Genomic DNA, 24,689 nt, shown 5'->3' with positions numbered 1-24,689 from the left:
CACAGCTGGCTAGGCAGAACTTCATGCTGAAGAGATTGAGAAGAACCAGAAACCTAAGCACTGGACAGTTGAGCTCGGTACCCACCCAGGAATTTCTCAGACCTTCTCAAACTCTTGCAGACACGCTTTTCTTTCCTTTGACCTCTGCGGATGCCTAGGCCTTAACAGAAGTGCATCACTGCATCTGGTAAGGGCCATTTCTTAAGGCTGGAAGCCAATGTACAATGGGAGTTGGGCCATGTGATTTTTCATGTGTATGTGGGGGCAGGGTTAGTATAAGTGGAGAGCAAAGGTTGATGCCTGGGGTTTCCTTAGTCATCTGTAAAGAAGGGTTTCCCCTATTAGCTAGCCTGACTGGCCAGGATGCTCCAAAGATCCACCTGACTCTGTTCTTGCAGTATGACTTGCAGACACATGCAGCCATGCCTGTATCTTTATGTTCTGAGGGCCTGAATTTAGGCCCCCATGCTTATACAGAAAACACTACGCAACTGAGCCATCTCCCCTGCCCAGGTTTTGAATTGTACTTCTTACTTAGCCTCTAGGTAAGTTTGTTTCAGTGTTATACAATGCCTCAACTGTATATTTTTCTGTCAAGAAAGGTAGTAGTAGGTTAACAAAGCATTTGTTGATGTAAATACTGAGAAATGTGTTGCTAGGCAATTAGGGTATTGTGAGAATATCTGAGGGGGTGTGTGTCTACACAAACTGTGATGGTTGTAATGTCACAAGGCAATAACCTTAGGAAATTACCATTGAATTTGAGGTCCACCGTTGACCGAAAGATTACTCTGTGGCTTTGCCCACGTTCCCTGCTCCACCTTCCTTTCAATCTGATTGTCCTATTCTCTAGCCCGGGCTCCTCCCTTGCCCCATTCCCTGTTCATAACCGCAGATGTGAGTCAACCCCCTGGTAGGAGAGGAGATACTCAGACCCACTGGTGCCCTTCCTTTGACTATCAGACTATTGGCGCAAAAGACCTCAAATAATTAAAAGTTTTCATAGGAGCTGCACACTGGGGGAAGGCAAAGGCTGTCACTCAGAGAAATTTACTTCCCAGGAGGAGATTTAATATAGTTTTGGCAACCACCTTAGAGAAGAGACTAGAACCAACACAATTATGTTAGATGGGAACACACCTTGACTAGGACTGCTTAGCTATGCACACTTCTTACCTTCCATTTCAACCTAGTCCTCATGTCAGGAGCCTAAAGATAGACATGAGCAAACAGGGGTTCCCACTGGACTCCTTTATTTGTTTATTTTTTCAATGTGGTCACATGAAATATATCTCCTTCTCTGTTTTTCAATTGTCCCTTTGTCACTTGTCTCTTTGCCTAGGGGATGGTTCTACTCACAGTGGGTTCGGTCTGTCATAGTGTCCTTAACTGTCCTGGCTGACACTGTCTTGCTATGGCTGCCAAGCCCTGGGCTTTGACCCAAATGGCTTCAGTAACAGGCATGCTCTTTCCACACCCTTCTTGCTAGTGTCCTCTCCTTGCTGTTGTTACTGTTAGTATTTTGGTTCTTCTTCTACCAGTGACTTTAAAGTTTCTGAAGAGCAGAGGTTTCTGCCACCATGCTGGTAGCTAGCAAGACCTCCATGTAAGAGTTCTTCTTGGGTCTTGGTGACATGGTATGCCATTCTGTTGGAGTGATAAGCTCTCTGACCAAAATAATGTAGAGGAGGAAAGGGTTTGTTTGGCTTATACTTCCAAGTAGTAATCTATCATCAAGGGAAATCAGGGCAGGAAGTCAAATAGGAACTTAAAGCAGAAATCATGGAGGAATGTTTCTTGCTTACTCTCTCTGGCTTGTTCAGACTCCTGGCTAACAAGCTTCTTCAGATGTCTCAGGACCATTTGCCTAGGGAATGGTTCTACCCATGGTGGGTTGGGTCCTTAAAGCAATTTCTCACAGACATGCCTCAGCCCAACCTATTAAAGACAATTATTCTATTGAGCCTCTTTTTTTTAGATGATTATAGGCTGTGCTGACAAGTTAACATGCTAACTAGAATATGTAGCTTATCAAAATCCAGGTCTCCTATACTTGCCTAGTGATGCCAACTCTCATAGCATAGCCTTGGGCTCCTGCAGTAAGGGAGCTGCTTCACTCTGAGGAATGTTGACCTGATAGATATATAGTCCAGCGAAGGTACAAAAAAATATACCCAGGAAGCATCCAACCTAGTAGTTACCTGCTTAGCCTTATTTATCTCCATCACTTCCTGAATTGAGTTCCCTAGAATCCACATTAGTTCCCTCAGTTGGGCACAGACAGAGGGTAAGGCCAGCTGTGTTCCGTAATGTTTTCCTCATGACACCCCAGTTTCCTTTTCTAAGACTGTATAGTTCATAATCCAGAATTACCCAGCCCTCTACGCTTACTGGTATTCTGGGGCCCCACAACCTCTCATCAGTGGCAAAATGTTGCTCATACAAAATTTTCTGGCCCAAGAGGAGATGGGATACAGCCCAGATCCTTGGTGACTAAATAACTTCAATGACTCCTGTCCCTTCCAGCCATCTGGGACTACCAGCAATGTCCATCCGTTAAGGTTTTCCAGTTTTTAAAATTGACTTTAAAAGCTACCAGTTTTTTTTTTAACCTAAAAGTATGTCGTATGAGTATGAGTGTGTGTGTCTGTGTGTATGTATTGTAACAGGAGTGGCTATCCCAGACCCACAATGTAGCCAAGAATGACCTTGAAGTTCTGATTCTCCTGTCTTGGTCTCCCCTGTGATAAGATTTCAGGTGTGAACACCCATGGGGGTGGGGTTTCTGCGGTGCTGGAGATGGAACCCAAGGTGCCGTGCATACTAGGTAAGCACTCTATCCTCTATCACATTAATCCACATTCCTAAACTCTAACAAGATATTAAACATTTGTTTTTGTTTTGCTTTTTTTTTTTTAACCAGAAAAATGCCTGTGTGGCAGAAAGGTCTCAATGGATGAGGGCTCAATTGTTCAGAAGGCCCTGTGTGTATGCGTCTACCAGAATTCACACACAAGTGAGCTGTTTTTATTTTGAAACAGTTCCCTCTTTGAAGCTAATCGACAAATCCATTATACAACTATTATACAATAGAAAATTTGTCATTTCAGCCCAGCTTCCTTCTGCTCTTTCTTCAGACAGGTTCCTAGCCTCAATGGCCTTGAATTTGCAATCCTCCTGCCTCTGCCTCCCAAGTGTTGGGATTATAGGTGTAAGTTGTACTTATTAGTCTGGAGGAAGGGTCCTGCTCTGCTCCTCGGGGGAAGGTAGCTCCATGCTGCAGGTTCCAGGGAAGGCTGCCTCTGGTGTGCTCTGCCTGGACCACAGGAGTTCAGGCTGGGAGGCGTGGGAACGAATCTCAGCGGGGTGCCGCCAGGCCTGTGAACTCTGGGCCAAGACCCAGCTTGGTGCTTAGATTATAGCCCTGCTGGCCAGGGCCATAAACCCCTGCCTGCCTGTTAGAAAAGTGCAGAGCCTGCGATAAAGCTCTGGGATAAAGCGTTCACAGAGGGCGAAGGAGTCAAGACCACAAAGGAGCCAGGACCGAGGAAAAGGTTTCAACATGTGTCTTTATTTTCGAGCCTCTTTCCTTTGTTCTGTTCTTTTTAAACAGCCCGGGATCCAACCACCAGATTCCCATACATTTGCCTCTAAGATTGACCATAATTGTTTTTCTAATGCAACATGTGAGTGTGAGTGTGAGTGTGTGTTTGTGTGTGTGTGTGTGTATGTGTGTGTGTGTGTGTGTGTGTGTGTATGTGCAGGGGAGGGACTTAGGGAGTGGCTGATTTGGCTAGAGTCTACGTCACTCTCTCCTGTGGAGGTGGGGTTTAGGGCTTGCCTAGAGCCTTGTATATCTGCCCCATTGTGGTGCATCCTGGCAAAGTGGATTTGCAATCGGGAGTTCAGGAAGCACCTGCTGGTTGACAGTCACCTGTCATTGGGGCTTCGACCGAACTTCACCTCTTGCATTTCCACTTTGGCCCTTCAAACAAACCCACAGGTGTGTCCCACCGTACTCACCTATAAAGGCTCTTTCCACTTCTTAAGGAAAAGCCCCTGTGTCTCCCTTCCTTTGTAGACTCCTTTTACCCCTCTGAAGTGCACCATGTTGGTTCCTGCCCCCTCTCCTCGTCCAGGTACAGGGTTTGGATCCTGGACACTGCTGACTTGGGGAAGCTTCTGCAAGACACTGGTGTAGTGGTCACTCTCTCTGCAGACTCAAGTTTGCTTGTGGTGTTGGCCGTCTATAGAAAAATCTTAGACATTCATCTTTTGTTGGTGTTTAGGGGTCTCATGTGGCCTGAAACTGGCTCAACAGCTGCAAATGAGCTTTAATTCCTACTTGTACCCCCAAACAATTTACGGAGAAAGCAAGTTTTGGGGGCTGGAGAAATGGCTTAATGGGCAGGAACACAAAATGATCTTGCACACTGGTTTGGTTTCCAGACCCAGAACTGCCTGTAACTCCAGCTACAAGGGAACCGAAACCTTCCACAAAGGTACCTGCACCCATTATACATGTGCGTGCGCATACACACACACACACACACACACACACTCACTCACATACACATAATTAAAAATAAATCATAACAACTGTTATTACACTACTATCTCTCTATTCCCTATCAGTTGTTGATTGTGCACTATATAACTTATAAATTAAACTTTGCCAGAGGCACGTATAGGGAAGACCCAGTCTGTGTAGAGTTTGCCACCTTCTATAGCTTCGGGTATCCACAGAGATCTTGATTAGGATTGTAAAAGGCAACATCTCCATATGATCAGGGCATTCGATAGGAGGAACTCTAACCAATCAAATCCCACACGGAGAGGCACCAATGAAGACAGGATACACAGTGAAGACCATGTGGAGGACCTGTCTGCATTCTAAGGAGGAACTGTCAGCCATTCCTCTCCATGCCTGCGTATTGGGGTTGAGCCCTTGGAGAGCGCCTGTGGGTATGTTCCTTTCATTCCGTAGCACCCTGAAAGCTACCTTTCAGATATTCCTCAGGTTTCTTGGTGCTCTGAGCTGTATATTCTTTATCTCTTGATAGTCATGACTATGTGCGTGTGCGTTCATGGCCAGAGGCCAACGTCAGGTGTACTTCTGGTGTCATCCATCTTATTTTTTGAGACAAGATTTCTTCTGAAGCTGACAATTACCTATTAGACCAGGTTGGCCAGCCAGTGAGCCCCAGAGACCCTGTGCCCTCTCCCTGATAGCCATGAGACTACCATCTTGTACCACCGAATCTGGTTTCTTCTCCTCCTCTCTGTCTCTGTCTCTCTGAGACAATCTTTCTATGTAGTCCTGGCTTTCCTGGCACTCACTATATACACCAGGCTGGCCTCAAACTCAGAGATTCATCTGTCTCTCTGCATCCCAAGTGCCAGGATTAAAGGCATGTGCCCCTATCCCAGGACTTACATCTGAATTTTTATGTGGATTCTGGGGATTCAGGTCGTCATGCTTGCATTCCAGCTCTTTACCAACTAAGCTCTCTCCCCAACCCCATTTTCTATCATTTTGGGGGATTCTGGGCAGCAAGTGGGGACTGCAGGGATTCCTGTTAGCAGCCGGTAGCATTAATGCTTGCTTGCTGTACCATTTCTTTGGATCTTTACATGTTGATGAGGGCTTATTTGATTTTTAAGACATAACATTGAGATGTTGGAGGGTCTTAAAATGCCAAGCCCAGGGGACAACAAGAGACAGAGAGAGAAAACAATCAGGGGTGACACCCCTAATGACTGCTTTTATCTGTCAATAAATCTGGGGGGCAAGCTGGGTGCAGAGGCCACACACACTCCAGAGGCCCAACCCAACACATTTGGCAACTGAGTTTGGGAAGATGCCATGCTGGTATGAGCTCAAGACTCTTCTTCGTAGTTCTGGAGGAAGTAAACAATTCTTTAGAACAAAACGGCTTCCCTTTTGTGTGTACTTGGCCTGCTCTTGATGCCCTTTGGCACCCCACCCCCCATGTTAACTCTTTAACTCTCTGGATAAATGACTAACACTTTTCTTAATGTTTGGTTATCCTCTTCATGACTGTGTTGCTCCCTGCCCACACCTTGTCAGGACCTATCATGTTTTAATATTTATGTTTGTGTGTGTGTCTGTCACGTGTGTGTAGGTGTCTGAGCTAAAAGAGTGTTGTGTCTCTTGGAGTTGGAGGGACAGGTGGTTGTCAACAGCTCAACATGGATGACGAGAACCAAAGAGTCCTCTGGAAGACCAGTTAAGGAAGAGCACTGAGCTGCTGAGCCATCTCTTAAGGCCTAGAGGACAGTCTCCATCCAGGCCTAATGCTGCCTAGCTTCTGGGCTCAGATGAGATTGGGTGTGTCCAAGGGAATACGGCCAGAGACTGCTTTTTGCTGTACCTTTGGCTGCTTTTGCAGAGTCAGGGGACAAGTGTCTGGATCTGTCAGCACAGACACAACCTCCTGTTTCCTGGAGTTCTGACTCACAGGAGCTTGAAGGAATTCCCCCCACCCCCACTGTAACTGCCTTTTTTTCCTCCTTATGGTGACTTTCATTGTATGGTGCTGAGGGTTGGATCCAAGGCCTTGCACATTTGAATTTAGTACTCTACTGGCATGTTAGGAGTCCAGCCCTGGATAGCTCTTCCCATGTAGGAAAACCCTACATGCTATTTCTACTGTGGAACAGCTCGTCTCGTGATTCATTCTGTCCCTTCTGGGCTGTTGAAGTATTTTGACTCTGTTCTGACTGTGAGCCTGATTCTCTGCTTCCCAGTGTCTGTGGGCGGCTGGCGACTGTCCCAGCCCTCAACTCAACCTATAGTAAAACTTGAGAAAGGTAGGGGACCTTACTAGGACATACATTTCTCTAGTTGGGAGAACCTGAGTGGAAGTGAAAGCCACAGCTCAAAGGACAAAGCAGGCCAGTGGATGTGTGGTTATGTGCACTTGTATTTAAGGAGCACCCTAAATGCAAAGCACCACAGTGTCAAATATGAAGATGCTGAGAGCACAGGCTAGAAGCAGTGGGTTGGGCTGGATGTGGAGACTCAGAAAGCCTCAAGGCGAGCACACTGCCCACCTGTTTTCCTTCCCAGTGCTGAGGATGATCTCGTGGCACAGGTAGGAAGGAGCAAGGCTGAGTCAGTGCAACGCTCGTCCATATCCAGCACAGAAAGATCAGCATGGAGACAGGGCTTGGGCAACAGGTCACCTACTGGGAACACTGTCTACCACCCACCCTCTCAGCAGGAGCACATGGGACTCACAACACTTGCTTCTTGGGGCAGAAGAGAATTCTGGACAAATAGCCAGGTATGGTCTTCTCTCTAGCTGTCTGGGGTTGTGCTTTGTAGACCTGGGCATTATAATTTCTAATGCTGAGCTGGAGAGGTGGCTCAGTGGTTAAGAGCACCGACTGCTCTTCCAGAGGTCCCGAGTTCAATTCCCAGTAACCCCATGATGACTCACAACCATCTGTAATGAGATCTGATGCCTTCTTCTGGTGTGTCTGAAGACAGCTAGAGTGTACTTATATACATTAAATGAATAAATCTTTAAAAAAATAATTTCTAGTGCTCAAAAATAGACATTAGTATTTTTCATTCACAGATCTTTTCTCACCCCCAGAGGTGGTGAGGATGGAACCAAGGGCCCCACACATGTTGGCAAATGCTCTGCCACTGAACTATACCTTGAACCTACAAGTGAGTCTTTACCAAGTCATGAAATATGCTGGAATGATAGATATTACATGTGGTAACTGATGGGGCCTCAGAAATTCCCTTAACGATATTTAACCGGTATTTAGCTTATATTCCCTCCCCCCCCAATATGGTTACATTCTAGAACTGTTGAGCTTTAGAGTAATGTTAAGGGGAAAAAAAAGACCAAAAAACCAAAATAACACTTCCTCCCTCCTGTTTTTTTAGCCGTTTTAAAAACTGGTCTTTCATCTAGTAAAGTGGGTCAGTGACTCAGGCACGGCTACATGTGTCACACTTAAAAGGGAGGTGACTAAGAGAGGCCGGACACCAAACCGCTCAGAGTCTCCACCAAAGAACATTAGAGAAAACACGGTCCTAAAGTAAAACCCTAATGGGGAATAATTAAGTCCTCCGTCCAGGGGCGCTCACCTGTCTCTACTCTCTCCTCCATCTCCTGGGCATCCAGGCAAGCTGTGTCCCAGGTCCTTGTTCTGCCTTTCCTTAGAAGGTTTCTAAACATGATTATTGGGGGAAAACATAAGTTTTCTCCCATTCTAGGGAAGTAGTTACTCCACAGTAGGTAAAATGTAGAATACCTGCCTGTACCTTTTGTTTGCCTGCCTGTGTGCGTGCGTGCATGTGTTCGGCCAAAGGTCGATGTCCAGAGTCTTCTTCAATCGCTTCATAGCTTTATTTATTGATTCAGAGCCTTTCACTGAACTTGAAGACTTGAAGAATAGGCTCAAGCCCGAGGGATCTTCCTGTATGTTGTGCCCCTGACTAGTGTCCCTTCTCTGGAGATACAGGTGGGGAAACCGGGTCCTCTTAAGTGTGGGAGGTGCCTTAGCCCCAACTGAGACATGCATCCCCCCAGCCTCTACCTTAAGAAACCCAGGTGGCCTTTGCCTTTTCCATCCAATCAAGTGGGACAGAGCCGCGGTGCTGTGCTTGCCACCAATTCTTTATTGAAACTGGCAACATACACACTTTATAATAGAGCAAAAATAACGTTCGATATGTACAGCCTCTGTGTGTGGGAGGGGGGCTATCTGACTACACGTCAGGCAGAGTGAGAGCATCAAGTCTTCAGCGTGTGTACACAAGGACACCAGACAGACACCCGTTGTGCACACTACAGTGAAATGACTTTAGAGGTCCAGTGGAAATCCAGTATGGTACCAACAGCATCCTCCTCCACGCATAGCTCCGTCAGCAGCCGTTTACCTCGAGTCCGAAGCCGAGATCGGCTGTGTGGCTATGAATCTCTTGAGCGAGACCACCTCTGCGGATAAGTTTGCCATTCCCTGCTTCAAATACAAATTCTCAGCCTCAGAAACCTTATAGCCACTGTCCTTGACTTCCACCACACCCGTTTTGAAGCTACTCTGAGTTTTGCTGCTCAGGTCTTTGTGATGCCAGTGTTCCGATTTGAGGGACCAATCTTGAATGTTCGTCACCTGCACCGAGAAAGGAGGGAGGGAGGGATGGGCCAAACCCGAGGTGCCATGCTTCTCCAGGTCAAAATGTCTTTTGGCTATCACGTCTGCCGGTGAAGAGAGTTTCTGCATGCCTTCAAACTCGCTGTCCAAAGCCTCCACTTTGACCTGCATGGCCTTGGCTTTAATCCGGAGCTTGTGTGGTAAGGCAGAAGGGTTCACTTCTGGAACCTTCACCACCGTGGTAGGCATCCGCTGCAGCTCCACTGGAGAGTGAATGGGACCCTTCGGGACCTGCTGCTCGTCTTCTCCATCAGAAGACTTACCCACCACACCCTCATCGGCCTCTGAGGTTCTCGGGGAGTTGCTAGTGGAACCGTGGACCTGCAGGAGGGGCGGGGAGTGGGAGTAGGTGGAGAAAGAGCTTCCCATGTAGCTCTGGTAGATGGAGGTGGAATAGGCACCACGCTCCTCCCTGGACTCCCTGGCAAAGCTCTCCAACTCCACGGGCTCCTGCTTGATCACAGGGAACTTGTTCTCAGGGCTCCGGCAGCCTCCCTGTGCAGGGCTTTCCTGTGTGTGTTCCACGGAGGACACCTCAGACACATCCGAGAGCGAGCTCTGGGGGGAGTGCTTGATGACCGAGATGCAACTTCCGGCTACCATGGTAGGCTCGTGCTCGTCCACAAAAGAGCTCACGGCAGCCTTGGATGTCTGGTAGTCCTGAAAGTACACAGCTGTGGAATTACTGAGTTTCTGGATTTCTTGGGCATACGCCGTGGAGCTAATTAAACCAAACTTTAATTTCAGGGAGAGCAGCTCAGCTTTTAAAGTGGCATTTTCTTCTCCCAGAGCGATCAGCTTGTTCTCCAAGACCAGGTCATTGAGGCGGCGCTTCTCCCGCGATCTTTTGGCAGCTTCGTTGTTTTTCCGCCGCTTCTCCCAATACATGGCATCTTTCTTCTCGTCCGGAATGAATTCCCGTTTTCTCCGACATGCAGAGGACTTGCTTTTCCCCACGGTCCCTTCATTCAGGAGCAAATCTTCACCTGAGGCTAGGTCCTCCGCCACCTCAGCTAAGGCAGAGTTTAGCAGCAGCATCTTATCTGAGCTGCTGGTAGGATCCAGGGGTGCAGGCTCCTTTTTGATGGTCTGCATTTTTCTCAGCTGCATCAGAAAGGACCTCTTTGTTCTAAAGACCTGATGGAGAAGACAGATCACTTCCCCAATCTCCCTTCAGGTTTTTAAGGACTTCAGCTTCTCAACCATCAATATTCCTTCTGCTGTTCCACGCAGGGTAAATATGTCAGGAGCCTTTCATGGGTTATCTGCAAATAAAGGAGATCACAATGAGTCCCTTGGGCAGCTGCTGGGCTGAGCAGTCATGGAGTACTGGCACAATGCAGCTCAGCTCTTTTCTTTAAAGAGTGAGCAAACTGGAAAAAAGATACAAATACACAAACTCTTCCAGTTCAGTGGCAAAAAACTTCTTTGCCTGGGACTGTGTGGTCCAGGAGAGAGAGGAGCTCAGTTCCTCAGTCCCTCACTCACCCAGTCACTAAATTTGTCACTCATCCCTTCATCCCCATCCTCCCTCCCTCTACCTACCCAGGCTTGGATCCATGCAATCCTTCTGTCTAGTCCTATGCATGCATGCATGCATGCATGCATCCATCCATCCATCCATCCATCCATCCATCCATCATCCATTGCTTCCTCCTACCGTCCCCTCTGCTCTGGGTCAGATAGAGGAAAACTGTGTTTCACAGAGATAAAGGGCAAGCATGGGATCACACAGGATGATTCATCACAGGGAGGAAATGGCAGACAGCCCCACAATGGTGACCAGACCGGTAGGGTGCAACCGCTCCCTGCTTTAGGACAGTAATAGGTAACTTGGGCTCTGCCAAAGAAACACATGCATCTCTTTGTAAGAACTTGGCTAAGTAAACTCTGTTAACCGGCTGTCCCACCCCGGAGGGCCTTCTGGTCCCTAGTCTGCCCGGGGAACTCTTCTGGCCTCACTATCATGCTGTTACACTTACTGGAAGTACCAGGACTTATAAAACTCAAAGTGCAAGTCCCTTCCGGCTTACCGGTCAGACTTTCAGGACTGACAGCCACAGTACTTTATGGGGATCCTAAAAATACAGCTTAATAGACTTCAATTATATATTCCCTTTGCACTAAAACAGTTACTTTTAAAAAAACAAAACAAAACAACCCCCTCCAAACACAGTTCTCTTGAAAGTTAAGATTACCTCAAAACTATAGGATTATGGAGAGACCTTCTTTCACTCTCACTAATTAGCTTCAAATAAAATAGAAGAATCAAAAAATAGAATCATCAACTGTGTTTCACTCCCACAAGTATAATATTTATAATATGAATCGGGTCTCACTTTGTGCAAGCATGCTGAGGTTGGAACGCAGTGCTAGGTAAGGGTTCTACTCCAGGCTCTGCTGCAAGATTTAATAAATCCTTTCCTGGTGCTTTTGGGTCCGATGCCGACTCCATAAAGCAAAAGTACACACAACCTACACACATCAGTACTCTCTGAGGGGTCGTTCCTCAGGCTTGGTCACCTTGCCTTTTGACATTGAGTCTTTCACGGCCTGTAACTTGCCTCATATAGGCTAGGCTGACCGTGAGCCACTGGGACCCTTCTGTCTCCAGCTTTTTCCTCAACTACCAACTGTGAACCATGATGCCCAGCTTCTTTTGAAATGGTGTGGAGAGCAGGTCTCCGTGCATGTGTGCCAAATATCTCAACCACCTCCTTTCTCACTCACAGAAGCCTGCTTGCTGCTTGTCTTTTCCATAGTCACAAGAATCTCAAGGTCACACAAGGTTCTGTCCATCGGATTGGGCCACCACCACAGGGAGCAGCTCCCAAAATCAAATGAAGCCCAGGGGCTATTGACAGACAGCATGCTTTCTGACAACACCCCTGTTCCCTCGTTAGCACCACTTCAAGGAGGGAGACACTGCAGTCCAAAAGACAGCTTGTCAACCTTTAGTCAAAAATATGATCCCTTTCCGGGACAGCCGAGGCTACACAAAGGGTGCCCTGTCTTGAAAAACCAACCAACCAAGCAACCAAGTGAAATAAATAAAAAAAATATAGTCTGTTAGCACCTCTATCCAGGCCCTGTCTTCCAATCTGGAAACACATCCCTCTGTGTGTGTGTGTGTGTGTGTGTGTGTGTGTGTGTGTGTGTTAGTCACGGCAGACCACCATAGCCAAGCTGAACAGACAGCTGATTTTATTTAACTAGAATCAGTCCACAGATGGGGAGATGACTAGATGGTAAAGCCCTTGACTTACAAGCCCAAGGACTGGAGTTTAGTCTCCCAGACCAATGAGAAAGGTTGGGAAAGGTGGCAGAGCTCTGGGGAGGTGGAGACAGAAGGATCCCTGGGGCTCACTCCCTGGCCAGTCAACCTAGCCTACAATGTCAACTCCAGTTCTGTGACTGACAATGTCTCAAAAACCAAAATGGATAGAATTTAGAGGAAAAGCCCTGGAGGGTGCACCCTGGCCTCCACACATACATACATACATACATACATACATAGGTACTGATGTACCTGTAGGCACATGCAATCACACATACCTAAGGATTACTAGGTCACCATATAAGGAACACCTCACTGGACTGAGTACTGAACTAGACTGAAGATTGTAAGAGGCTCTGCAGGCAGGCTGAGGGCCAAACGGCACAGCACACAGTCAGGACTTTGATCATGGTGGGACCTGAAAGTGTGGGCCCTGCTGACGCCACTCGTACCAGATGTCATTTATTTGGACATTTGCTAAGTCACAGGCACAGGGACATAGCCTGCCTCATGTCTCCCCTTCAGCATCTTCAGAGGTTCATAGACACAAATGGTGTGAACAGCGATCTGACGCCCTGAGATAACCAGCCCCAGACCTCAACCCAGCCTGGACCCTGCTCTGACCCCTTACAGATCCTCTCTACATCCCGCCTTTCAGTCCCAGACACGCACAGCCTCCATCTCGTTAAATTCTGAGCCTCGCGCATCTAGTTATGAAGCGCTTCTAGGGACAGGAAGGTACCCTGGACCTAGAGCTCACTCTACATGTTGGCTGAACCAGGAAGGACTGTTCAGGGCTGCTTTCAATGGGTCTAAGCTATTTCACAGTAGTGAAAAAGTCTTGAATTTGTAATCATCTTGTTACAATCTCCTGGGTGTCACTATACCTGTTTCAACCATCATCATCATCATCATCATCATCATCATCAATCTTTAAAAAAATATCTGTTTATTTGTATGTGTCTGTGTGAGTATGTACATGTGAGGGCCAGTATCTTGCAAAGCCCACAGACTTCAGGTCCCCCTAGAGCTATAGTTACAACACTTTGTAAGCTGCCTACTATGAGCACTGGTAACTGAACTCTGGTCCCCTGAAAGAGCAATATGCATTCTTAAGTGATGAGTTACTTCTCCAGACCCTATTACTATCTTAAAAAAAAAAAAAAACCCAGAACACACATAACTGTTTTGCCTGCCTGGTACACTTGGAGGTCAGAAGGCACTGAATCCCTTGGAACTGAGCCCAGGTCCTCTGTAAGAACAGTAAGTACTCTTAACTGCTGAGCCAACTTTCCAACCCCATTATATTACCTTTAAAAACAAAACCAAAAGTATATCTATTTCAACATTGTGGAGTGTCCAAGTTGGAGTTTCTACTGCTGTGATGAAACACCATGACCAAAGCAGCCTGGGGAAGAAGGGGTTTATTTGACTTACACTTCCACATCACTGTTCACCATCAATGGAAATCAGAGCAGGAACTCTTTCAAGCAGGGCAGAAACCTGAAGGTAGGAGCTGATGCAAAGACCATGAAGGAGTGCTACTTACTAGCTTGCTCCTTTTGACTTGCTCAGCTGGCTTTCTTACAGGACCACCTGCCTGGGCTAGCCCCACCCACAATGGGCTGGGCCCTCCCCCACCAATCAATGATTTAAAAAAATGCTCTACAGACTGGTCTGAGCTGAATCTTATGGAGGCTTTTTTTCACTTGAGGTTCTCTCTCCAGTGACTAGTTTGAGTAAAGTAGACACACATGCCGAAGCAGCCAAAAGACAGAGAGACTGACCAGAAAGCCAGAGATCAACCACAGCAGTTAAAAGCAAAGATGGCTCTGGAGTCTGTGTCCCTCAACAATGAATGAAGAGCAAACACAGCTGACAATATCTTTTTATTTTATTATAATATACATAAAGTGCATGTGTTTCTCAAGGCTGCAGGCTAGCGTGGGGACATCGCCTTTGTTACAGCTCCCAGGATCTGCCCTGTCTCTGCTCTCTGCCTCTCTAACACTGAGATCACTCGAATGCTCTCCTTCCCCATGGGCTCTGGAAACTTGAACACAAGTCCTCATAACTCCACAACAGGCACCTCACCCAGTGAGCCACCTCCCTCAGCACAGTTGGGGCAACCTTCTCAAACCATCAGCATTCACGATGACTGCCTCAGATCCCAGTTTCTCTCCTTATGACTAATCTAGCCATGACGTCACCGGTACTGTCACTGTTTGAGATCAACACAGAGCTCTGGGGTACCTTAGTCACTGTGTTTCTTTTTTTGGTGAACAAGTAACATGAAATGCCGATTCTATGATGCGACCTCTCTTAGTGTCATTATCTCCATCACGCCCATTAGCTGGTGTGACTGCTTAAAGACACAAATAAGAAAGAGAAATTTAAGAGCGGGCATCGCGTCATGCCAGCTGACATACTTTCCCACGCCTAGTGTGAAGACACCATTACTATTACCACGTGCTTTTTATAACCTGCTACAGGCAAGAGCTACATTTCATAAGCCCAGATCCTTGAGTATATTCAAGTCAGATGACCTAAATACTCTGCAATTAAAATAAGACCCGACCCAAGAGAGGTCTGCAAAAAGAATCCAATAGACAACATCATACATTCTAGACAAGAGTTCGTTCATCCTGCAGGGGTTTCCCCACGGTTACTACAGAAATGCATGTGCATCTCTGACCTCTGACCTCTCAGAAGTGACTTGTGGCGATTCAGGTTCTACAGAAACAGAAGTGTATAAGCCCTCTCTGCACAGAGCACAGAACATCATCCTCACTTAGATATCAAGAAATCCACGACAAGGCTGGTGGTGAACTGCCTGATGTGTGTGCTGGGAATGTGTGCTGGGAACTGAACTCCGGACCTCTGCAGGACCAGTGAGTGAGTGCTCTTACCAGGGAGCCATCTCCCCAACCTCTATCTGTGAAAAATCCGGGAAGTTAACTGATCAATTCATCACCTCCATAGACATAAGCCCAGCTTTTTATCTTTATAAATCTTATTATTATCATGTGGGTCCATGTGGGGAATCAGAGGCCAGCAACATTCAAAAGCTGGCTCCCTCCTGCCACAGCAGGATCTGGGAGCTGAATTCAGGTCATCAGGTTTACACGACGAGCACCTTACTCCACTGACATTTTAGAACAAAACACTCTAGTTCCTGAGTGCTCAGCTCAGGGCCTGCAGTCACTCAACAGTCTAAAGTACCCCCAGGGCCAGGAGAAACACGTGCTTGGCACACACGTGGGGTACACACACACACACATGAGCCATCTCTTGCTGCCAGACCAGCCCTATCCCAGCAACAGACTGACCCAGTTTTTCCGTTTGGATGCATCTGTAAATAAATGTGTCAAAGCCTGATTCAGCTTACGGGAATGGAGAAGATTCTCAAGTTCAACAAGGGATTACTTGAAAATTAGATTTAACTTTAATAATAAATTGGATGACAACCCTGCATTTGATTAGCCCACACGTGTCCTTTGTTGACTGAAGTATGACAGTCTCTACAGTGCAAGGGTTTGCAACACAGTGCAGCAAGTCTGAAGAGGGACACATGCAGGACACCCAGGGACACCTATTAAAACCACCTCACAGCTTAAGGAAATGAAGGCCACAGAGAGACAACAGTGAGGGGGTGGGAGGAGAGAGAGAGAGAATGTCCATGTGTGTGTGTATACAGAAATGTATTTTTAAAAACCTTAGATGAGTAGTTTCAAAATGGGAATCATTACTACCTATGAAATAGCAGTTTGTAGAAAGGACTACAGTTTTTATTTATGTGCTACTGTGCGAACATCTGTCATATTGCGCCAGTGCCTGTGGGGGGGGGGGTGTCAGCGGAGGGCACTGGAGCCCCTGAAGCTGGAGTTACAGTCAGTGGTCAGCTGCCTGATTCTATCCTCTGGAGCAGTTAGCAAGGGCTCCAGCCCAGTCAACACTCCAGCTCTTGTTTGTGATATTTTCTTGAAAACATAATTGATTAGTAAGTTCCTTGGAGTCTTTCATTTTTACTTTGTCATGACCTTGAGCTTCTAATCCTCCTGCCTCCAACCTCTTCTTATGCGCTGGGACTGTATGTAGTTCTCCATTCTGACATTGGCTTATGGGGTGCTGCAGACAGGACCCAGGGCTGCCAGCTGAGCTGCAGCTCCAGCCTCCTCTGCAGCTTAAGGACACAGACATCACAACCTTGACTAGTTATAGCATAATGGGACTAACACAACGCAGAACATCACAACATTACAGAAAAGGGTGTGTGCTGGTGACCGGGTATGGCGGAAATGCTCACAATCTTTCTAAGCCTGGTTTTGAACATTCTCGTTCTCTTTCTTAATCGGCCCGAGACTGTAAGTACCGTTCACTGCACTGTGTGCTTATGAATAGAGTGGAGTGTTTATTTGAAGGCTACTTAATTACATTTAAGATCCCTAGAAAGTTAATAAAAGGCACCGTATCCTGATAATTGAAAGGCTTATAAACACCCAAACTCCAGTGAAACCAGGTTCACAAAGCCCAGATTATTAACGAATGGCATCCGGCAAATCCCTGCTAAACTTAAAAAAAAAAAAAAAGCCCAAACTCTAATTAAAGCCATACGAGAAACAAAATCTTCCCCCAACCCCCACACACACCTCGTTTCTAACTACAGGAAAATTAGTTGCAAAGAAATGTGAGAGGTAAGTGGGGGTGGTGGCAATAAAAACTCATTTTGAAACTGAAAAACCCTCTTATGTAATTGTCTGTGGGCAAAGGTTAGTGTCTTTCAACATTCACTTGTGAGTCCAATCTGGATAAAAATCAACTCAAATAAAATGGAGAAAAATAACAGGATATCAAACAATGTGCTAACCCTGTGAAACTCGGGCATACCTGACAAAAACAAGAAGTAAGCATCATAGGGGAAACCTCAATTACATTGTTTGTTATGTTTGACTTGAGTCCCAAGCGTGCTGTCATTCCTCCATACAAATTAAAAATAAACAACTCTTAACAGAATCACTGCCATCTGGGTCACAATGGAAATAATGAAGCGCTCACGATTTCGAAGCCGGGTAAAAATAAACGCTGAGCGCTCTGACCGCCGACGCGCCTTCCCAGCCCACGCTTCAATCAGACCTACATCTCGGAACCCGGGAACCCACTGATGACCACGGCTAGGTCAGCTAGAAAATCCACTGGCTGGTGTGAGTCAGGGGCCTTGCTCAACTCTGTGCTCAGCCTTTCACAAAGGGCTTTAATTTGCAGGCTGTTGCATCATGGTGATGTTAAAATTGCCAAGATAAGCCCACGAAACAGTGAAAAGGAAACTGTTTCACAAAGTACAGTGTGAGCTTGTGTACTCACTCTCAGGGACAGGCAGAACAGCGGAGAGTGAACACAGGGAGCACAGAAGCCCTGGCCTGGCCTCCTTCCCCAGCATCTCTGAGCACCTGTTGTATAAAATGGGGGTGCCAAGTGGGTCCTGCCTTTGCTTCTTATTTCTGAACCAAGGCAGCAGTGGTGACTCCAGGTTTCTTCACTAAGGTCAAGAGTGATGAGTCTAACGGGACCTGGCTTTAGTTGGCATCCACACAGCACACCACGTACCCTCTAAGATGGTGTAGTCGCACAAGCATGGGTAAGAGTGCCCCTTGCGGATGGTTTAGAAGCAGGGATCAGCCAGGATAGAGACCTCAATCACAGAAAGTTCCAGAGATCTGGAAAAGGCCAAGCTACTCTTGCTGTGGGAACTCACCACCTCTGTTTCTCCAAACACTTCCTAAAACATTACCCCAGTTACTTGGGACCTTGAAGCACTTGGATACTGTCGAGAATTATCTTGGTACAGACACTAAATAACATGTACAATCAGGGACAAAAGGGAAGGTGGATCTTTACAGGCCCGATACCAACCTGTCTTCATTGTTCTAGTGAGATTCGCTTCAGTGAAGGAAAGCCAGCCCAAACATAAGCATTCAGGGAAACATTTACTGAGCTCCTTCTAACTGTCTGGATCCACGGGCTTCCCCTCAAGTTTCCCTGGAAACCAGGGAAGGTCTATCCTATACTGGGCAGAGCCGCCTGGGTAGTACCTACACCTGCCTTCTTTGTACCTCCCAAAGCTGTGAGCTGAAAAGGGGCGCCTGGGATATCCAATAGCATCCTTTGATGCTGAATTCCAGGCTTACCATCCCCAGAGAGCAGCCTTGGCTGATCACCCTCTAAACACCAGGAGGCTTTGGCGTGAAGTCAGAAGGCTATCCAGAGAAACCAGAAACTGGAGTACATAGAGGTACTTTTACAGGAGATCCAGCTGCATCTGTGTGGGTGATTTTGAATTGGGGACTCCCGACCATATTAAAAATATTGGGCCTTTGACCAAATAAACTTCAGATATAAGAAGAAATAATAAGAACTTGGGCTCAACTGGCCACGTTCAAGCAGGGACCCTCCTTTCTCCATCACAGTCAAGACTGCCCTCCCACTTTTCTGTAGCTATTCAGTGGTAGATCTTGCTTTCTCACTCAGTGAATGGAGAAGAGCTTGCCTCTGAAATTTAACGGAGACTCCAGAAACAAAGGTATCTGTGGGGGTCGCAGCTAGCGTTGCTCCGGAGTCAGCTCCTGGCTATGTCCTCCTGAGGCTGCGCCGTCCCGAGGACCATCACCGCCGGAGCCTGTGCCCAGGAGGCAAGCCCGCTCTCCGCCTCAGGCCACCGGGCTCTGGGAGAGCACATCTCAGCGAACTCGGCCCTACAAGCCTCCGCCCCGCTTCGCGGCCGCGCCCCCACGCCGCGCCGCTCCCCAGGCCCGCCTCCCGCCGGGTGGGCGGCGCAGCGGGGCCTCGGCGCCGCGAGGACCCCCGCGCCAGAACAAAGGAATGCGGGAGGGGCCGGGGAGGCGCGCGGGCCACCGCGAGGCTCGTCCAGTCGCTACCCAAGGGGAGCATCTTGGGTCGAGGTCCCTGCCTGCCAAGGCGCGTGCCCTATCTCAGAGACCTGAACCAGGGGTGCAAGGACGCAGGATGGAAGGTGGCACTGCAAAGCTCCTCCCGCCGCCCCCACCCGGTCTCTGCAGGCTTGGGTCTTCCAGCCCAGCATGCAAAGTGGGTCAGGGTCTGCTGCTGGGGGGCCTACCGCAACTGCAGCGTCTTGGAAACGGCTGAAATAGGAATGATAATATGTTCCAGGGGTCAATATCTAGACTGTCTCCGCCCCCTAAAATAATATCGTAGTTCAATTATGTAAACAGTATGCTAAGAAAACTATATCTCACAGACACTATTAAATACATATATTCGCACATCATTACACTAAGAGTCCGGGAAGAAATGTAATATCCGGATATTCATTTACCTCCAAGAATAAAACTAGGTTATATAGACAAAAATACAATCTACTAACCTATATATACTTCCCATAACTCATATCTGATCTGGGGGAAATTATGATGTGAAATAAATACTTCTGACCTCATTAGATGTTGTTATTTACAAAAACCAGAAACGGAAGGTGACAATTGGCCATTCTCTGTTGGCCTCTGAACACAGCAGTTCCTCCAAAGTGTCCTTTAAAATGATAAATGGGAGCCCTGGCGTACACCAGCAGTCACTGGGAGCAGCGAAATGCCTTCCTAAAAATACAGCCTTATCAGAGGTCTTGGAAGGCGTGGAGTTAAAACTACAGCAAATGGCCTTGAGCTCGTATTTGCACACAGCCCTGGAGAAACCAGAAATAGCACTGAGGCCAGGATTGTTAAAATGTGACAGGGCTAAATTTAGAAAGACATACATTTCATTTAGGGTAAAAGACACACATTTGGCAAGTGGGCGCTATGTCAAAGCTTAGTCGGTCATCACTTTCCGGCTTGAATATCCTTTAAAAGAACCAACAAAAGCCCTGTTGATTGTGACATTCTTAAACGCTTGAGATTGCCCTACTTTCTTTGTGGGAAGATTATAAAATCACGTAATTAGCTCCCTTTCTATGCTCAACAGCCAGCAAATTCGGCAGTTACATAACCTCACATTTCCAGGAATCTATTAATGATTTGTCTTGTGGTGTCTTGAAAAAAAGAAAGAAAGAAAGAAAAAGAAAAAGCCAATGACGATAAGGTGAGAGGGAAAAAAAGCCGATGAAACGCATCGCATTCCAGTTGGGAAAAGTGGGAAGGCACACGTCACAATGGCTCCTCCGGGTTTTAAAAATAACACCTCGGAACATTTAAGGAGCCTCCCCCCATTCCCCCGCGCGCATTAGTGTCCAACACTAGGATTTCTCCTTTTTTTAAAAAAAATAATGAATTCCGTAGAATCATTTTTAAAATATGCGTATTTGGGACGATTTAAAGGTGTCAATAAGGATCTAATAGCCACGCTGCGCTAAAATGACTAAATCATTGCACACATACGCGCACATTCTCACATCAGCTCGTCCTCCGTGCCCACGTTTCACCGCTGGCCCATTATGCAATGTAAGAAAGGACACATCCCTCCACCTTCCCGAAGGCTCGTAAAACACGGTGACGACAAACGGGGTGGAAAACGTCGGTGCCGACACAGCGCCTGACACAAACAAACGCCGCGCAGGCTTCTCCGATTGCCGTCACCGTTCGCACTCCCAACCCTCCTAAGCAAATCAAGACAGCTCCCCAAGATTCAACCCTCCCCCTGGCCGTCCCGGATTGGGGACTAGCGTGGAGAGACCCCGGAGAGCGGGCACGTCGTCTGGCTGCTAAAAGGATCGGCCTCCACTCCGCCTCCCCGGCGCGCTCTTCGCCACCGAAACATCAATTTTCCTGAAATCCGGAGACATTATGCAATAGAGGGGAGGAGGAGGGAGCGCGCGGCAGCCGGGGCTACGTGCGGGCGCCAGGGCGCTGCAACCAAAGCAGCTACCTTAAGGTGGCGAGTCCCCCTCCTGCCAAGGCAGCAAAAGTTTATGTAATGCATGCCCCGCGCACACTTGCCGCCTCCCGCCAGCCCCGCGCCGCGCCCGCACGCGTCCCGCGCCCCACGCCAGCCGGCCGCGCGCTCCAAGAGCGGGCACGGAGAGGAGCTGGGCCCCCGGTGGGCGGAGCGCTTACCGTGGTTCTGCTCCCTGGTCCGTGAGGGGAAAAGAAAGGGAGGCTGGAACCGGGCTGGAGGCTCCGGGGCGCGATTCGAGCTCCGCCGGGCCCTCAGCGGGCGGTGGCGAGGGCGCGGCGCGGGAGACGGGCGGGCGCGCCGGGTCCGCGGGCGCCGTGGCCGCGCCGAGAGATGTGTGTTAGTAGGTCAGTTCCGAGCGCCGCGCTACGTCGCCGCCCGCCAGCCCCACCGTGACGGGCGGCCGCCGCCCCAATCGCCGCGCCCGCGCCCGCCCCCAGCTCGCCGCCACTGGCCGCGTCGACAGGGGCGGGCTCCTTGCCGCCCCGCCCCGCCCCGCCCCGTCCTCTCCGCCGCGGCGCCACCGCCAGTCCGCGTCCTTCTCTGGCCGCGGCCGCAGCTGCTATCCGCTGTCCGTGGGGACCCACGCCGAGCGCTCTGTTGCGCAACGGGACGCACGGCGGAGCAACCCGGGCACGACTGGGAGGAGCCCAGGACCCCTTTGCCCATTGCCAGCCGCGCCCTCTGGGTCACTGCGCTCGCTCGGCGGTGCAGCACTGTTTTCGTTTGTTTCCCTGAGAGCCACAGCGGGCCGGGCTACCTGTTGCCAATAGAACCCGGGGTGAGGGCTATGGGGACCCGGGCGTGGCAGGGACCTTGGCCTCCTTGTGCCCAAGGTCCCTCTGAGACCGGGAAAGGGGCGCGGCAGCCGAGCTGCGCTGCGACTGAAATGTCCCGCTCCTCTCCCGGCAGCGCCGCAAATGGCAACACAAACAGCGCTCCCGACACAATTAGGGCGAAGACGACCCCTACGAAGTTGTTGTGTAACATGGTTGGGAAACCAGGCTAGACCTGATCGGTCTGCGTCCCCGACCACGTGGAGAAGTGGCGACTGTCTCTGAGGACCTGAGGGTCCGCAGCTCTGGTGCGCCCGGCTGGAACGCCCACCCATCTTCGGTGCTTAGGCTTGAGAGAGCCACGGAGGGCACTCCCCGAGGCATGATGAGCTGGTAGCTCTGCTGTCCTTTCTGCTCCCAGTGAACAAGCCAGCCAGCTTCCCCCTCCCCCCAATTCCTAGGATGTACAAAAGACATAAGGAAACGGGAGACAAGGCATCTGGCGGCATGTTTTTAAGTCAGTCACCAGGTTGGCTATTGTAAAGGAACGTGGCAAACACTCCCCGCGTTTACAGACACGTAAGATTAATGCGAGCCTTGGCAAAGGGAGCCATATTCCTGACAGTGACGCACGCGCTTGCCCAAATACGGAATGTGGCAGGTGGCGAGGTCCTTGAGCTCGGACTGTGCGATCTGGGCTCGAATGACTGACTCCCTCACTCTACTCCCGCCCCCTTCTTATTTTTTAAAGAAAGCAAATCCCAAAGAGCGAGTGCGCGGGTCCCCCACCCGGAACATCTCACTGAGTGGATCCCTTTCCATCTAACCCAGGCACACAGCATACAGATAATCTCCGAGGCACACTCAGCGCTGGTTTAAATACCATTCACTGTTGGACTTCGGACGCCTTCACAGGGCAATAACGATGGGGTCTAGCTGGTAAAATACCTCTTAACCAATAAAACCTCCACAGCACAGACAGGCAATATATGGTAAATATCCTTTCGCGGGTGCTGGAAAACGCACCGCCCCTTTACGCTGTTAGTTTTGTTTTGTTCCCGAAGAACGGACTACCTTGATGTAAACGAATCTTGATTTGGCTAATTGGTTCCACGTTCCTCGAATTTACTGATGTCACAGGATCCCTAAGTAGGTAGAATCGAGGAGTAACGTTTTCACAAGAAACCAATTGAACTTGCCTGACTCACCCAAGGCTGACAGCAGAGGAACGGACGGCTGGGACCCACGAAGCTGCTCTTTAGACTGAATTTTGAAATCTGATACCTGTCTTCATTCCCGGGGCCAGTTTACATTGCGCCTCCACCACATTTGTGCTTCCGTCATTGTCATCTAACTTGGAAATCAGAGGAAGTGTGAAAGATGTCGCTCATATCAACTTTGAAAACAACTCGTTAGCGCCTCCTGGCGCTTAAAAAAGGCAGCTCAACAAAGTGATGGAGGTTCGGTCTCCAGGACCTCGGTGGTGATGAGTCCGGGTGTTACCACCCTGGGGGTCCACCTAGTGGGCAAGTGCTTGCAATTAATTGAACTAGAAGAAAATTAAAGCATTACCCTGTGCTGGGAGAACTTTCCCCAAGTCACCAGTGTGCTGATTACAGAACAGGCTGTAACTAGGGTCTCCTGAACAGGGAGAGGATGGAGGGCTCTAATTAAAGGATGCTGTCCAAACCGGAGCTTTTGAAGAAGTGCTGGGGCTTGAACCCTGGGCGGCTACATGCTAAACAAGTGCTTTATCGGTGGGCTACTTCCCCAGCCAAAGTCAGAAACGTTCTTACTCTAGGTGGCTGCTGGCTTGTTTTCAGAGCTGAAACTGGGTTTGGATGCAGGAGCAAAAGAGAGGTAATATGGACCAGCCTCAGGAATCACTCTGTTCATACACTGCCGACGCACTCTCTGAGCAGCCAATGTAAGGGCTGAGAGCAGGGCAAGGATGTGGCTTTCTGAGATCAGCTTCAGGGCACGCCCAGCTGGAAGGTTTAGAGTGATCTGATGTGGGCATCCTGGGGCACGGGGGGTTCTTTTCACAGTGTTGGGCATCGAACTCGGGTCTAACTTTGGTTACACGGCTTTAGCCCGGTGTCCAGAAGCTCTTACCTTGGACCTTGATATCGAACCTAGCACTTTATGAAGGTTCAGGAGGCAAGCCACCTGTGGACTCTGACAGGAAGAGAGAAGATGTTATAGTATGAGACTGTTACAGTATCAGATCAGGGGGTCATGGCTCCAAGTTATCAAAAGTTGACATTAAAAATACGGTGTGTATATGTGTGCAAGTGTGTGTGTGTGTGTGTGTGTGTGTGTGTGAGAGAGAGAGAGAGAGAGAGAGAGAGAGAGAGATCCTCTTTTTGATGTTGCCAAGGAATTAATTTTCATTAAAAATGAGACGGCCTATTGGAGAAAGGAACTCACCACCAAGCCTGACACCTGAGTTTGAGCTCTAGGATTCAAATGGTGGAAGTGGACAACTGGGACCTTAAAGTTGTCCCTGTGACCTC

General features: G+C 48.6%; 1 protein-coding gene across 2 annotated transcripts; it reads right to left on the bottom strand.

The window, feature by feature from the left end:
• Positions 1–8,679: 8,679 nt before the first annotated feature.
• NFIL3 (nuclear factor, interleukin 3 regulated) lies at positions 8,680–23,513 on the bottom strand. 2 transcript variants are annotated; one of them, XM_080919265.1, is made up of 2 exons: positions 23,382–23,513; positions 8,680–10,466 (listed from the first exon to the last, which is right to left on the bottom strand). In XM_080919265.1, exon 2 carries the CDS (start codon positions 10,309–10,311, stop codon positions 8,923–8,925), a length of 1,389 nt encoding a protein of 462 aa, XP_080775391.1. In that variant the 5' UTR covers positions 10,312–10,466; positions 23,382–23,513; the 3' UTR covers positions 8,680–8,922. The 2 variants fall into 2 exon arrangements, with proteins under 2 accessions (XP_080775391.1, XP_080775390.1); XM_080919264.1 differs by lacking the exon at positions 23,382–23,513 and adding an exon at positions 21,559–21,720.
• Positions 23,514–24,689: the final 1,176 nt, after the last annotated feature.

Source organism: Micromys minutus, assembly GCF_963924665.1.
Source record: "Micromys minutus genome assembly, chromosome: 1".
In the NCBI taxonomy this organism is placed as follows: domain Eukaryota; kingdom Metazoa; phylum Chordata; class Mammalia; order Rodentia; family Muridae; genus Micromys; species Micromys minutus.
Note: the sequence above shows the minus strand (reverse complement) of the source record. Positions and strands in the feature narration are given on the sequence as shown.